The 17,261-nt window shown below is 40.2% G+C and overlaps 1 protein-coding gene across 1 annotated transcript in view; it reads left to right on the top strand.

Moving 5' to 3' along the window:
• Positions 1-2,057: 2,057 nt before the first annotated feature.
• SCAMP1 (secretory carrier membrane protein 1) overlaps positions 2,058-17,261 on the top strand; it is a 42,404-nt gene continuing 27,200 nt past the window's right edge. The window contains exons 1-3 of the mRNA XM_077790228.1: positions 2,058-2,127; positions 2,158-2,302; positions 14,855-14,932. Of these exons, the coding sequence (XP_077646354.1) occupies positions 2,246-2,302; positions 14,855-14,932 (135 nt within the window). The 5' untranslated portion in view covers positions 2,058-2,127; positions 2,158-2,245. The remainder of the gene's footprint in view (positions 2,128-2,157; positions 2,303-14,854; positions 14,933-17,261) is intronic.

The following is a 17,261-nucleotide window of genomic DNA, read 5'->3' as shown; positions in this document are numbered from 1 at the left end:
TGATTGTCCATCTCTCCAATTTGTTTTGATCTCTCTGTAGGGCCTCTCTGCCCTCAAAGGAGTCAATAGCTCCTCCCAGTTTAATGTTGCCAGCAAACTTAGTATTCCTTCGAATCCTGTGTCCAGGTGAAAGAGTATGTTGAAGAGGCTAGAGCCCTGCAGAACATCACTAGCTGACTGGATGCCAGCCTGATGTTTTTGTAAAATATGTACTATTCTTTCCAAAGAAAACATCCCATAGCAGTTTCATAATTGCCTTGAAAGGCATACAAAAGGAGAGATTATTCCTCTGTAACTGTACACAAATTATTACGAGAGAAAAGTCACAATGTCAAATGTGTGATTTGAAGCACCAGCAACCATACAAAAAAATACATTATTTTCATCCAAACTTGCATTCCTTCATGCATGCATGCATTCATTCATGTTTAGCTCAAAGAGAGGTAAAGACACAGTTGTCAGTGCACAGAGCATTTGTACTATCAACATATATTGAGCCATGATATATATAGCCATGGGTGAATATTGGAAAACTACATGACTTCATGTGCTGTCGCCATAACTGAGATGTGAATAGCGACAACTGAGTTATGATTGTGAATAACACTGTGATGTACTTTTGTTGATTGTGTAACAACTGCCTTGTAAATTTTTTAAGAGTATTTTACACTTCATAGCAGCCAAGAAGTTGAAAGTGTTTTGTTTAGAAGCTATGCTTTTATGATTTGTCCCATTTCCATACCATTTTATGTCTGACAGTATACTTCATAGCGCTTCACAAAAACTCAGAAAATCAATTTTCATTTACATACAGTAGTCTTCCTGGCCTGTTGACAGAATGGCCCACGCCCACTTGTAATGACTGTCAGTGCAAAGATCAGAATAATGATACATGTAGAGCTATTAAAATCATAGAAGTCCTAACACTAGTGCACCTCACAGTCTACATTATTATGTGGGGAGAAAAGCCTACACATTTGAATAGCAAAGAAGAACAGGTTTACTGCCATCACCATTTCGTCTGACGTGCCTCAAACCTATTTTTAAATTTTTTGGATTTAAATTAAACTTCAAATAATTTCTCTAGAAAGCATGTAAGGATTTGCTGGTTTTGAAAGCGCTGCATCAATGTAGACTGTTTTGGTAGCACTGAATTTCACATAGCTCTGAATCAAAGATGCTCCTTTGCATTTATTTCCATCTTTTGGACCAGGTTTTTCAAACTCCACTGTCAGCATTTCTCAGGAAGTATTTAAAGAGTATTTTGGACTGCTGGAAATGCTTTGTATACTTCCAAGAGGCCTTTTTAATGCTTTCTCCCATGGAATTGGGATTTTGTGACTGTAGTTCAAAGCCGAACCTTCCCTACTGTCCTTGCAGAACCTTTGTACAAGTCACCTGCAGCCACAAGCTGGGTAAACAATTCACCACGCCAACAGTAGGCGGGAACGAGGGAGTACACTCGCGTTTTTCCAATAAGGCTTTCTGACCGCCTTCGCACGTCCACTCCGCTCCCCACAGCAGACCGGCCGTCCCAGCCCGTCCTGAGGGCCGCGGAGGGGCAGGCCGCCCTGCTCGGCCCCGGCCCGGCTGCCCCCGGCTACAGCCAGCACCGGCCCCCGCAGGGACACAGCCCGGCCCGCCCAGCGGAGCGGCTGCCAGCGCCCGCCCGGCTCCGCACCCAAACCCGCCCAGCAGCCGCTTGAGCCCAGCCCTCACCCAGCCCAGGCACCAGCTCCCCCCGCACCCGCCTCGCCCACGCCCGGCGGAGGCTGAGCTCCGCTCCCGCCTGCCCCGGGAGCAGCCGCTCCGCCCCCATCCCTTTCTCCCTCCCAGGGCCATCCCACCCGGAACTTCACTTCCGGGGCTGCCATTTTGGGCGGGCCGTGCTGCTCGGTGCGGCGGGGCGGGCTCGGCCCGGGCCGCGGGGCTGTGGCAGCTGCGGGGGGACACCTGCGGGGCTGTGACACCTGCGGGCTGTGACACCTGCGGGCTGTGACACCTGCGGGCTGTGACACCTGCGGGGCTGTGACACCTGCGGGGGGACACCTGCGGGGCTGTGACACCTGCGGGGGGACACCTGCGGGGCTGTGACACCTGCGGGGGGACAGCTGCGGGCTGTGACACCTGCGGGCTGTGACACCTGCGGGGGGACACCTGCGGGGGGACAGCTGCGCCGGGCACTGTCGGTGCCGCCGCACGGGCAGAGCCGCCGGCGGGACCGCAGCGCCCGCTTGCCCGCGCCATGTCGGACTTCGACAGCAACCCCTTCGCCGACCCGGACCTCAACAACCCCTTCAAGGTGAGGCGGCCTTTAGGCTTCCCGGTGTCGCTCTGCGCCGAGCCCTGGCTTTCCGCCAGGGGAGGGAGGGAGGGAAGGAGGGAAGGAAGGAGGGAAGGAAGGAGGGAGGGAAGGAGGGAAGGAAGGAAGGAGGGAAGGGCGCCGCGGCAGCTGCGGGCCGGGGTCTCTGCCCTGAGTGGGGGCAGGGCGCAGGGGATGGGCGGCGTTTCACAACTTCAGAGCTCCGTGTTTCCTCCTGTAGCTAAAATAATGCAAGTCGTATTTCAGATGCGTTATTTCGATGGAAAAAAAAGAGAAAAGTTTGGGGTTTTTTGTTTTGACCCTGGCTCTGCGCTAGGATTAATGCTACTACTGCCTTTTTTTTTTCTTTCGTCTCCTTGAGCCAAGTAGTTAAACTTGATGAATTAGGGAATTTACCCTCTTCTCTAGTCTCCTCCCACCACCTTTAGGCTTACCTGTTCCCTTACCTTCTGTCTGAAGTAATCAGTGGCTGGGCATGAATTCTCTGCTGCATCTCAAACTGCTTTGTTGTAACGCACTATAAAGCTTTTGGGTTTTGCACTGTTGACTTGTCATACAGCTGTGAATTCTTTCGTCACTCGCTGGCTTCAGTTGTCAAAACGAACTGACCTCTCTGGATAATACCCCTCCTGTTTGTTTGGGTTTTTTTTTGTTTTGTTTTGTTTTGTTTTGTTGTTGTTTGAATCCAGTTCAACTTCTGAAGCTACCTACTTTGATAATATTACTGATCTTTTTGCAAGCACTTTAAAGCACACATATAGTAAATAATGGCAGTGAATTTAGAATGTTAACTGGAGCAATTAAGGTTTTTGAAATTTGAGCTGTCACATTTCAAACCAGGCATACTTTTGTCCACATAGATGCTGGAAGCATAATGTTCCTAAGATTTATTCATGAGAGTTGGTCTGAATAATTAGTTTAGTTTTTGTGGTAATAAAGCATAGGCAATAGCATTTGTTAGGCTAGAGTTCCTTAGGCTAAGATGTGTTTTCACATGTGGTATGTAGAGCAATGATCTTCCAGGTGAGCACAAGTTCTGGTGTTGAGTCTCCTGCCAGCAATAGTTTGGGCTGGTACCAACGTCAGTGAGCACTGCTCTTTCTAGCACCAAACACTGAAAAGGTGTTATTCTAGAATGTTTTCAGCAACAGAAATGCATGATGCTTTTCCTCCTACTTCCATGCTTCTTGTAAGAGTTAATCAAATAACATCTAGCAAAATGCAGAGCAGTAAGGGGTATTAGATGCAATGTCTCTGCAGTGCTCATCAGGCCATGTAGCTGGTCCTCTGTAGTGCTGTGAGACCTAAACCAGGCACACACCTGAATTATACTTCCACTTTGAAGATACTGCTTAAAGTGCAAAAGCTTATTCCAGTTTCTCTGTAGGGAAGGACTTCTTGCAATGGTTGGGCAGAATCTGTGCTCTGCTTCTCATCTGCAGGGTGTAGTCATAAAAGGACTCTATAACAGCTTCCCTGTAACTTGAAGCCCTCTGTTTGGATTTCTCTATTTGCAGAAGATGATTCAGGAAAGCTGTGTACTTTTCCTTTTTCAGAGGCTTTTTTCCCTTCCTTCAGTCTTTGCTAACATCTATCACATTCTTTTGCCCATAAAAGTTATCCTGCACCTTTATTTACCTGTGCATTTAACTTGAAGGGGCAAAAGGCCTCATATATAAGCTAAAACTTGATGGCCACCTTATTGGCAGAGCAGCTTTGAAATTAGTGGATGCTACTGCATGTATGTATTTAAGTTTATGTGTTTTAAAATACTTTATGCATAGAACTGGTATTTCCAGATGGACCCTTACAGCCTAGGTCATATTATCTAAACACTGTATCCTAATATATTCATATTTTTTTCTTTGCTTGATAATTTTATGTATGATGTGATTAGTTGTTTTCCTTGCTTTTGAAGCTGCTTCCTGTGCTACTGTAAAATCACTAAGTAGCATGGCAGAGAAGGGGTGGAAAGGCATCAGGTGGAAGAGTTGTTGCCAAGGTCTAAAGATAGATCCTTTTTTTTCTTAAACATTTTGGTCTTATTAGTGTCTGCGATCTACATGGGAGGTTTCCTGTGACTGTTCCTATGCCTTTTAATAAAAAGATAAGAGCAGAACTTCTTGCTTGATGCTGAATCAAATAAAAGTGTTCTCTGGAAAGATAAAGGTAAAGCATAAACACCTAGTGCCAAGTATTTTGGGTAGTTAATTCTTTCAGAAGTCTGTAAGTAAATTATTTGCTGAAAAAACTGAAATTAGCTTACCTAGATTGATCATGATGTGCTGTGTATTTTGAGACAAGTGGCTACCTAACGTTTACATTTTTTTAATTCTTTGTTGCTTTAAAAAAAGAAACGGGAACTGAATCCAGAGTCAGATTGCTTATGAAGTCATCGTTTTCTTCTCTAAATAAATGGGAATAGCATTCTGAGTGCTATACCAACAAACCCAATGGGGCTTTTTTTGAAAGACAGAGGGTACTGAAACAAACACATAAGTGACATGCTAACATTTACAAGCTTTTGATAGTGTTCAAGTTGTGCAGAAGAAAATGCATCCACATACCATACAAATAAAGTTGTGAGAATCCTTTTATAATATGATGTGTCAGCAGTATGAAGAAGTACACAGTTGGTATAAACTCAGGTATCATGATTGGAAGTGGGTTAGTAATGAAATCTATTGATTTTGTTTACTAAGAAGCACTAGTTGTAGCTTGCAAGTGTGAATTCACACTTTGTAAAGTTCTCACTTACAAATGCTGCAGTCCCACAGCACCCAAACAGGGTGAGCAGAGCAGATGTAGTGATGGTAACTGCATTCAGTGCTAGGCATATCTGTAGAGAGGAGACAGATCTGAGCCAAGATAGGAAGCCAAGCCAGGGTCAGGATCACGTCCAGTGAAAGTAAACAGGATCAGCCAACATTCCTCTGATGACTGGATAAGGTGTTAGTAAGGAGTGGGGTCTGACTGCTTAAGAGGAGTTTGGGAATCCTCAAGGTCCTGACAGTCTGTCTTAAATAGAGTAAAGCAGCATGAAATAAATTTTGTATGACAACACAAAGGCACATTTCTAATGTAGCTGTCTCCTTGTGTTTTTTTTTTTTTTTTAATGTCATAGGATAGGTGATAGTTGTAGTCTTCTGTCTTGGGACGTGATACAGTTACAAAGGTTCTGAAATAGCAGTCTCAAAATTCAATGTATCATTTATTCTGAAGCAACCAGTGGTTCCTCTGCAATAAAAATGGTTCAGTGTTCTTGGTTTGATTTTTTTAATTTTATTTTATAAGTGAACAATCAGAAGTATTTTTAAATAGAGCTATGAATTCCATAGGCCCTTGGATCTTGGCTGACAGACAGCAAAAGGTTTGAAAACTAAGTGTTAACTATCCAAACATATGAAACAATTGGTTTTTGGTGGCTGTAGAATGGGAACTATAAAGACTGAGTTGTGTGATAAATTCTGTTGGGTCAGTTCATCTGTTGTATCTAGCTCTGAGCAGATGCATGTATTTGGCACCATAGATACGGTGATAGGCCTGAAAACTAAGATACATTTCTATTCAAATGTGAATGGTGACCTTCAGGGAAATGCCAAATCACTGCGATAGGAAGATTTTTCTTATTTCTTCATCAGATTTAGTGTGGGAGGGCACAATCATAGCAGACCTCAAATGTATGTATTGTTAAGTATTTGAGTATTTTTTTTGAGTAGGATTAGGGATCCAGACTGTGAGTTGATACCTTTGAGTTGTTACTCCACAAAGACACAGATCTTACAGAGCTCTGTCGTGACTGACATTCTTGTTTGGATGGCTGAGGTACTCTGCTATACTCAGAAATGGCACTGATTACTTCAGTCACTGGAGCTAATTTCAGAAGTAATTCTAGTTATATGTTGGATATTGCACTTAATCTTGACTCACATGAGCACACATTAATCTCCTGTCTGATTTGGTGGGAAATACAACCCAGAAATTTGATACTGAGAGCAGTTGTGCAAACGATTGTTACCTTCTGTGGCAGCAGAATCTATACAGTTTATACTATGAAGCTAAAGTGATAGAAACTTAGAGGAAGAAAGAGAAGTCCCGATTTTTTTTTTTTAAACTTTATTACATAAAAAATTTATTAAATAAAATGTTTGTACAGCTTTACAATGAAGCAGTTCTGTCACATGCTGTATCTGACTATAAAATATACTGATTGAAGTTGCCTGTCTTAAAGTTAGTGTTGTTCATAGAATATAGGTACTTTTTATGACTTCTACTACCTGCTTTGGATTCATGTCATCAAAAATTGTGAATACCCCTAAATCTTGCATAACTTAATGCTAAACATTGTGGTAGTGGATTGTCCTTTAGCTGTTCTACATGGAAGTTGGCTTCCAAGAGTACACTTCACCAGTACTGTAAGAGCACTGTAATCTGTTAAAGATGTGAAATATTTTAATAGTTATTCAGTACCTTATAGCTGCATTTCTCCCTCTAGATTTTCACTGAAGTGTTAGCACATATTGCCTAGTGTTATTATTGCACTGTATACTGGGATTCAACATTACAAAGAGGAACATGCACATATCATAGATGGAAAAGGAGAACGATTTGAGAACAGCTGTAAGATGGGGGTGATAGTTTGTTAGGCAACTAGTACTCCCTTGGAAGGTGAGACTGGTGCAAACTTGAGGGTAAATTTGGCCTTGTCAGCCTCTGAAGATCTTCTAGGTTTTTGAGGTGGGGATCTTGCCTTGCTCAGTTACTCAGAACCATTCACAGCTCTGCTTTCATGTGACAAATGTGACATATAACAGGCAGCATTCAATATGTTAAACTTGGAATTACGGAAGAACTGTTATGTGCCTACTTGAGTATTTTTATTATTATAAGTCCATAATTTTTTACCAAATGTTTATTCAACATGTGTGAATTGCAGTTTCAGAGGCTTAGTCTGGCAGTTTTATGGGATGGAGAAACAGTCCAGACCCTGTTTATAAAAAGTGTGATGGATAATTTTCTTTGGTCAAGAAATTAAAAACGTCAGACCAACAGTTCTAGGCATTTTGTGTTGCAATTTTGCAACAGAAATTAACACTTAATTTTCTGACCCACTGGTATTACCTTAGGGAGTACTTCACAGAGAGCAAGTACAACTGTTGCTGTTACTATAACCTCTTCTGACTCCCAGAATCAAAATCCACAAAATTTAAGGATGAATTCTTACTTAAATTTTACTTTCCAACTGGTTTTTTTGGTTCTGTGTAGCTTCAGTGATTTTTATTTGAAATTGTTCTCAATTGCTGATGTGTTGTAAAAGCATTACAATTCTACCCAAATCAGTATTCAGTGTTAATAAATTCCATTTCCTGACCTCTGCAATAAAATACTGCTTTTATTTCCCTGCTAGTCCTTGGGACTGAACTGAAAAAATGAATACTTTTGTCTTTTGGTAGAAAAGTAGGTATCTCTCAAAGTGAAAAGTTTTTTCAGCAATATGAATGACATTTTGGATGGGGTGATTCCTAGTTACTATATTCCCTTCGCTTAAAATCACAACTAAAAATATAAGCCTAGCTGATGGTATTTTTCAGATTATTACTATATTATGTATTTTATAGAAGTTGTTTACTGATGGTGGTGGAACAATTCTGGACGCATATCCAGTAAAGAGTAATACAAACCATTGTTACAGATGTATTTGCTTCTTCACTCTTTAATTTGGTAGTGTCTTCTGTGTTAGTGAAATTGGTAGCTGATGACTACTTCTGTCTCCTAGACAACAGTGGTCTATTCCCTTCAATTCTGTTTTTTAAAAAGCTGTAAAAGCTCACATAGAATGAATTATTCTGCTCTATTTTAAACATTCTTGTTTGTAGTTAATTGTTTGTATGCCCTCTGTGATAACTGGGTATTCAGTTAATTTTAAATATATCTGAGTGATGTGAGCATAATTTGTCACCTTGGCACAGAAGATGCTTTTAATAGTTCTATAGGTGCTCTTGGCAGTATGAAATATAAATGTGTTGCTTTTTCTGTGTTTCTTTTGTCAGTTTGTGTTACTGTTTATTGGGGTGTTTTTTATGAATTTTCCATTTTTAACATAAAAAATAGGTTGCTGCTTGTACCTGTCTTATTTGGATTAAAAAAAAGTATGTTAATATTTCCTTTTGAGATTAGTGGTACAGAAGAGAGACTGCAAGAAGCAGGTAAAAGGAAAGATTTAGATGGAAAATGGCTAAATTAAGTTGTGCTAGTTGCTTAAAACTTCAGTCTCCTAAACTAATTCAGATCTTGAAAATGTCATCTGAAATGACTGTGTGACTTAAATGCATCAATGACTGCAATAGCTGGATATGAAAAATAGTCTGTTTTTAATTCTGTTCTGTGATTGTATGACTAATAATTAAATAAAAAGATCAGAAGCTCTGGGTTTGAACTGGCAGGAGTTTGGGTGGGATAAGGCTAGGTGGAATACAAGATATGGAAAATAAATTATTGCATCATAGATTCACTTATTCCGTGGAATATTAGTTTTTACTATTTTTAACCAGTAGAATATGCATGCCATGCAAAATAAAAATTTAATAGTATTCATTTAAAGGCCACTTCTTATGAGCTTATCATCCTGCACAACATTTATTGGTTGTATTCATTATTCAAACCCTGAACAATTTCTAAATTCAATGTCTTTTTTTTTATTCTGCAGCAGTGAATATGAGTGCTTCACAAATTTCATCACTGTGTTTAGATGAGTTGGCATTTGCCCCATTTTTTAAATGAGATGCAGTGAGTGTAAGGTAAATGATTCAAAACAATTCTTTGTGTTTTGTGGGATGTAATGTCTAATCTCGTCAGAAATATTGTAAGCAGTGTTTTGAAATATGAAGTGTAGCTCCTGTTGGTATCAGTCATTTGAAGCACTGTGGGTGTTCAGAACAATTAGAATAGCTCCTACACCTGGGCACCCTGACTGAAGAGCTGAGGATAGTTCTAGCAGTGAATGAGTGAGTTATAGGAGAGATACAAATTTCCAGGCTGCTACTTGCCTCCTTCAGCTGTGGCTTTCCTCTTTTCCTGCAATGGTTTAGTTGAGTCCTCCTATGTCACAAACTTCTGTTAAAGTCCAGACTGTGTAATTCAGGTTTTCTGAATGCAGAATTTCAATGCTACTTGCAGTGATGGAGTTCAATTTTTGTATTTCAATACAACTCTAATTTTCTTCCTTAACTGGGTAAAGTAAGAAATGGAGCTATTATTGAATGTCCTCTGAGTCATTCAGGTTTTTTTAGAGCTGCTACTTTAGCAAACAATAGCAATATTTGGCAGAGATGTAGCAATTGTTAATTCAGAATGGCAATAGTCGTTTGATAAAGGGCTTCTTGCTCTAATCACTGTGTGTATTTAAGCGTTGAACTTATTTTTCACTGCTAAGGCTGTAGCTCTAGTACACTTTGTTGTCTCAGGATATGTTCTCTTTAATTTCTTAGTGTTGGAATGTCACAGTAGATGTACACAGAGATCTGAGGAGTTTTTGACCCTGGTGTTCTTGAAAACACTTGAAGACAAAAAAGGCTTTCTTTCATCAGATATTTATTTTTATTTGTATATCGTATTTCTGAATATAAGTTGCTCTTCTGAATTTGACTTGACCACCGTTTCATGCTTTTTGGAAATGGCTGCTGTTCAGTGGGGGTCTAATGAGTCTGATATTGTAGTTATTAAAATAATTTAATTTATGGTCTGCAGGCACAATTTGGCTCAGTTATTTGGTTAGTAGTGCACTCTTCAAACACAAGTTTGGAGTGTTGAAATATGCTTCTTAAGCAGCTTATTCAACCTAAAATCCTAAGCGCTATTCAAGTCATAGTAATCAGACCTGCTGTTTCACTGTGTGATGGTTAGCGATCACAAGTTGCTCATGTGTCTATTGTGAAGCCTTCCCGTTCTGAGGAGGCTGTACTCTGATTTTAAGACTCCTCCCATGGGAGAGCTGATAAAACCCCTCGGCCCTGGGTGTGCTCCCTCTCAGCTCTGGGCTCTGCTCAGGCTCCTTGGCCTCTGCCCCCATGCTCACCCCGGCACGGGGTCCGGGGGAGGAATAAAATTAACTCCCCTGCTACACAACAGAGACTTGTCTCGTCTGTTTACCCTGCTGCTGGTGGTGGCCTCCCTGGATATGATCAGCACTGCTGCCACACGCTACTACAGCCTGTACTTGAACATTTTTCTGTGGAAGAGGGAATTAATTATATGAGAGCATTTTTGAAAGGGGTATCACACTGAAAGCATGAACAAAATGTTTTATGCTCTGCTAATTGACATCAGCTTGTAAAGACTGGAATAAGTGTTCTAGGCCTGACTAGGATGGAGTTAATTTTTTTCAAAGCAGTTCCTATTGTGCTGTGTTTCAGATTTGTGACCAAAACAGTGCTGGGAAGGCACTGACGTGCTTGCACAGCATCCAGACCACCTTTGTTTCACACTCTTGCTGCTGGCCGCAGCTGCAGCGGGATCTGGCGCGCCGCGCGGCAGCAGCGCCGGCGGCACTGAGTGTTCCGAGCGGCCGCTGCTCAGGAGCCGAGTGGACGTGTCTGTCGGTGGGAGGTGGTGACAAGCTGCCTTTGCGTGACTTGTAGGGTTTTGTTGTCTTTTGTTTCTGCCTCTACCTTCCCTTCTCCCGTCCCACCTTTAAGCTGTTTTCGTTACACCAAGTTTTTTTTGCTTTTTCCTTTTTGGTTCTCTCCAGTATCCCACTGCAGAGAGCAGTGACTGAACAACTAGTTTCAGGGTTTTGCTGCTGGCTACAGTAGACATACCATAACAAGATAAAAGTTTTCAGCTGTATACAAGCTTTCAGCTTTCTACTGTTCTGTATATTGGATTTTGAAATAGTCTTATCTATATTAACTTTGCTTTAACTTCATCTTTTTTGATCTTGTACTGATGAGTCTAGTAAACCAATGTGCAATTCAAATGTTATATTTAATTATTCCCATATTTTTAATCTACTTTTCTATTCAACATTTCAAATAATTTCTGGTTGAATTTGGCCAAGAAACATACTCACCACGCCATGTTTTCCCTCTTTTTTGCTCATCTGTTCAGTGTTTTGTGATAGCCATTTCAGCAAATAACATAGTAACAATTTATTAGTTTATAAGTTCGTGGAAGACCTGATGATATTGTTTTAACAATGTATTTGATTCTAGCTTGGTAACTGTGGCAGGCTTGTGAGGGCGACTCACCAGCATGGCTATTTTGAAACAACTAATTAAAGATGAGTCAACTCTAAGAAAGCTGATACTGAATTGCATTTAACACTGTTTTGCGTGCATCTTTAGAAAGGATGTTTCTTGTTCAGTGACCATTGGAATACTGTTTTGGAGCTAAAGGAATACTGTTTTGGAGCTAAATGTTTGCTTTAATGAAAAGTGGTCTGCGACCATGTTTTAAGTAGACATTTTAAACAAATTCATGCTTATATGCATGAATTTGTTTAAAATAGACAACATATAATTTTTTTCATTTTTGAGGTAATGATTTTTTGTAAGCTTTTTTGTAGCAAACTTTGTCTTATATGAACAATTTTGTGAGTATAGCTATTGGAATAAACAGACTTGTTTTCATGTGCTCTGTTCCTTAAAATTTTAGAACTGATTGGTGTTCTGCCCTGGTGTTTTTTCCTAGCTGTAAATAAGTTGACAGCAGCCATTAAGAAAGTCTTCTTCCTGCATCTGAAGATAAAGTTCCTTCCTTAGCAAGACTGAGCTAAGGTCATAATAGGTGCTTATTCTAAGAAAGCAGAGTCTGCATTTAAATTTTTTTTTTTTATTTTATTTGGCTTAATAATTTCTGTACTTACTTAAGTGTCAATTAAGTAACTTTTAAAAAAAGTAAATCAATTAAGTCACTTTTTTTTTTTTTTTAATGTATTTATGTAATTGAATCATACAACAGCTTGGGTTGGAAGGAACCTTAAAGATCATTTAGTTATATCCCTCCACCCATAGGCAGGGACACCTTCCATTATACCAGGTTGCTCAGAGCTCCATCCAGCCTGGCTTTGATCACTTCTGGGGATGGGACAGCCATAACTTCCTTGGGCAATCTGTTCCAGTGTCTCACCACCCTCACAGTAAAGAATTCCTTCACAATATCTAGTCTAAACCTACTTTCTTTCAGTTTGAATCCATGTCCCTATTCCTGTCACTACATGCTCTTGTGGAAAGTCTCCCTCTATCTTTCTTATAGGTTCCCTTCAGGTACTGGAAAGCCACAGTTAGGTTACCCTTAAACCTTCTCTTTTCCAGGCTGAAAAACCCCAATTCTCTCAGCCTGTCTTCATAGGAGAGGTGCTCCGTCCCTCTGATCATCTTTGTGGCCTCCTCTGGACTCCCTCCAGCAGTTCCATGCCCTTCCCGTGCTGGGACCCCAGAGCTGATGCAGAGTTCCAGGTGGGCTCTCAGCAGAGCAGAGCAGAGGGGCAGAATCCCCTCCCTGGCCCTGCTGCCCACCCTGCTCTGGATGCAGCCCAGGACACGTGTGGCTCTCTGGGCTGGGAGTGCCCATGGCTGGGTCATGTCCAGCCTCTCATCCCCAGCACCCCCAAATCCTTCTGGGCAGGGCTGCTGTGATCTGCCCATCTCCAGCCTGTGCTGGTACCAGGGTTGCTCTGACCCAGGTGCAGCACCTGCACATGGTCTTGTTAAACCTCATGAGATTCCCATGGGTCCTCTCCTAGAGCTTATCCAGGTCCTTTTGGATGGCATGCCATTCTTCAGCTGTGACAACTGCACCACTCAGCTTGGGGTCACTTGCAGATTAGCTCAGTGTACTCAATCTGTCTATGTCATTAATGAAGATACTAAATAATAGTAGTCCCAGTACAGACCCTTGAGGGACACTTGTCACTGATGTCCTCAATCACCTGCCTGTCCTCCATGTGTCTTAGCACAGCTGCTGGGAGGATCTGTTCCATTGTCTTCCCAAGAACAGAAGCAATGCTGACAAGTCAGTAGTTCCCAGGGTCCTCCTTTCTGCCCTTCTTAAAAATAGCTACCATGTTTCCCCTCTTCCAGTCACCTGGGACTTGCCCTGAGTGTCATGGCTTTTCAAATGTCATGAAGAGTGGCTCGGCACCTACATCATCCAATTCCCTCAGGACTCTGGGATACATCTTGTCAGGTCCAACAGACTTAGGTAAATTCTGGTCCCTCAGGTGGTAATGAACCTGATCTTCTCTTACAGTGGATAGTACTTTGTTCTCCCAGTTCTCTTCCTGTCATCCATCCACTTCAGAGGTATGGGAAGAGAGGCTGCCTGTGAAGACTGAGGCAAAAATGTTGTGTACCTCAGCCTTCTCTTCCTTCATTGTTAACAGCTGTGTTATTGGGGATGAACTTCTTTGACCTTCCTTTTCTGCTTAACATACATGTAGAAACCCTTCTTGTTATTCTTTGGGTCGCATGTAAAGGTATTAAATGTATCTCTCTTCAAAGGGAATATGAATGTAAATATATGTAACTACATATTTATTTTCATCTCAGTCTTTATCAACTCCAGTTTGTTTTCTGATGTTGAACTAGGCTGCTGGAAATGAGAAAATATCTATATCTAAACATCATAGTTATAAAATAAGCAAGTAGTATATATATAGCTCTTTTTTTAATTTGGTGTAAATATAGACTATTGTACATTTGTACACTTATGTAAATATGTAACTAACAGTATTAAATAAATGGAAGAGAGCCTACCTTTTATCCATTGTTATATTCTGAAAATGCAAAAATTTTAAGGCAAAGAAAAAATGTGATAGAACCAGGCATCACATGGAACAAGTACAGGTTTTGTCAACCTGAGTTAGTGTGGTCCATTGTGGTGGGCACTTCTGCTCTTCTGCAGAACAAAGCCTCCCTGTCAGTAGCACAGAACAATGTTTAATTCCTGAAATCATTTTCTCAATCTAAATTTTGAGCAGTCTTTTTTTGCTGTATACAGCAAAATTAATTTTACTAGTTTAATTTTACTAGTTTAATTTTACTAGTTCAAGTAGAAGGTGAATCAGAAGTGCTTTTGGCATTACGGGACCCCATTTTTTCAGCTTCATTTTTATGAAATGCTTTCTCTGTTTTTGATGGGGTTGACTGTACTTCTGGGTAGGGAAGTCCAAGGGTTACAAAGGCTTTTTTCTTCCCTTATGTTTTTCAAGTGTATAGGCATGGAGTCCACACCTGGTCAACATAGCAAGATAGAGATTTTTTCCCTTCTTTCATGAGAGCTTTTTCCTTATAAATGAAATATATGACAGATGGGGTTTCTGTTATACTGTGTTAATCTGGGTTTATAAAACGCTCAGAATGAAATTATGTTAGTTTGGCGATAAAGAGGTAGATGTTTATAAATTTCTTTAGTGAAAATAAACTTTTTTTACTTTGAAAGAAAATCTGACTTTTATATGATATAATGATGTGAGTGTTGCCTTTTTGATTATATGCATTGTGCATAGATTTACACAACTGTTTCCTCTTCTAGGATCCTTCTGTTACACAAGTGACAAGAAACGTTCCTCCAGGGCTTGATGAGTACAATCCATTCTCTGATTCAAGAACAGTAAGCACATTTATTTCTTAATCATGCTGTTAATCTTTCATTTGTGAGGTTTTATTTCCAGAATTAGGACTGATGTTCTAGAATTTATAATAGGCTGGCTAGAAGTAGTGGAAGATGTGTAAGAATAGATAGTTCCATTAAGTATTTGGAGGATGCATTGGCAAGGTTGATTTCAGGGAGCTTTGACTTGTTAAGGAAGACTGGCCCTCTGAAAGGGGACTAAAACAGAACTTTTTTTAAAACAGAGCTTTTGTCCTGTTTTTACTAACTTCTGATAGGTTTTACTAAATTATTTTTCCTGTTTTTACAGCCTTCTGATAGTCTGTCCTTGGGGTTTTCTACATTTCACTAGCTTTGGAGCTTATGAGTGTGGCACACTTACCCAGGTTTTTGCTTTTGATTTCTATTTCACTTAATGAGAATGCTGTTCAGAATAGGAAAACATTGTGTTTAAATAATGGTCCACAGACTTTGTATAGTGGCGCAGTAGTGAAAGGAAAAAATTATGTTAGAGAAACAGTTGTTTGATGCCTCTAATTTATATAGTTTCAGTATACCTTGTGCTTTTCTTTTCCATTTTGGGGAGGAATACAAGAAATAGGGTAGTAAATTCATACTGTAACTGCATTTTTCAGTGGCTACTTTTGATAGTGAAGATCTTGTGCAAGATTATCAAAATGTGTGGTTGATTACTGTTTGTCAATACAATTTATAAACATTTAAATACCGAATTTTTAAAATACAGTCTTATTTTTTATGAAAAATCTGGTCGTACTGTTAGGGAGCGTTCATATTTGACTATTTGCAATGCCATGGATGGAACAACAGAATTCACTTGTGAGAGAGAAGGAGCTTATGTTAATTGATATAAACCAGCATTTTAAAAAAGTTGCATGGCAAATGCAAATATGGTGGTAAAGTGGTTTAACAAGGTTCAATGGTGAGGTACATTTGATTGCTGCCCAGAACACATGGTCAGAAAAAGCTGTCAAGGAGGCCTCCTTTAGTCACAAGGTTCAGAAAGGGCCTCATTGTATTCTGGACTCCTTCCTGAGGCGGGGGAGCTTTGGTATGTGTGGATCCAGACTTAGTCCCAGATTTTGTCAATGATATACATCTAAAGAAGTGTATGTGCTCAATTAGGCTTTTCTATCACTTAGCTAAGATTTCAAAGTTTAGTGTCAGTTACTGAAAATCTGTTGTGGCAAGAATTTCTCTGCCTTGAGCAGTAATGCTGAGATGTGTCCCTATGCAAGGGCAGGGTCCTGGTGTGCAGCCCATTGCTGTGTGAGAGAGCTCAAGAGGCCCTGGGCTGTGCACTGTTTATGAAGTAAGATGATTGATTTATGGTCATATTTGCATGCCAATTACAGAAGTTAGTTTCTACCAAACTTGACTTGAGTCAAACCTTTATTAGCACTATGGTTAAGTGGGTGCATTGCTCAGATCAGCCCTTGGGTACTGTTACCTGTCTCCCCCAAAACCTATTAAGAGCTGGATGTGGTTTTCATGACCAGATTTTCAGACCATTGCAACTGTCATTGTTTATAACCTGAGCAAGATTGTGGGAAATACTGGGAGCAGGGAGACCAGACTCTCATAGCAATGAAACAGTAAGGTTCCATACAGTTTTCAAATTCTGTGTGGAAGAAGCTTGGTTTTGGATATGCCTTGGATCAGCTGTTTAAGGCAGAATATTTACAGCTAGCAACAATGTTAAGTAAGTCTCCAAAATTATTTTCTCCTAGATCACAATATCAGGAATTATGTTAGATTTTGTTTCACGAAGCTTGAAGACTTTTAACATTGTTTTGTATTGACCATAAGTCATGAAGAAAGTAGATCTTGTTTTGCGAAAATATAATCTCGAGCTACACTGACTTCTTTTATTATTTCTGTACTTATTTTAACATGCAGCTTTGTGGGAAAAAGAGAGTGGAAGCATATGACTAAGATTATCTGTCTTTGAACAGTCAGATATGCTTGGATAAAAAAGTAATTGTTTGTTAGAGATGTTACTCAAAAAGCTAGGACGGTGAAGGAAATCTAAGTCAGTGGTCAGATCTACAATGTACTGTGATTCAGTTAATAATCTGTGGCATGTTTATGGATCAATAAAAATTATCCACTGAATGAACACTTCTCTGCAGAGGTAGAGAATTTCCACAGGTTTTCTTGACAAGAGCAAGACTTAAAAAATAAAGCTAAGATTTCAGTAATACTCAAACCTTTGCCTGTTATTCCCCTTCCTCTCTATCTTGTGAATGCTGAACATACGAGTATTTATTCTGTAATTATGTGCATTTGAAGGAGTGTACCTAGGTACCTG

Source organism: Lonchura striata, chromosome Z (assembly GCF_046129695.1).
Source record: "Lonchura striata isolate bLonStr1 chromosome Z, bLonStr1.mat, whole genome shotgun sequence".
NCBI lineage: Eukaryota > Metazoa > Chordata > Aves > Passeriformes > Estrildidae > Lonchura > Lonchura striata.
This window is presented reverse-complemented; position numbering and strand designations above follow the sequence as displayed.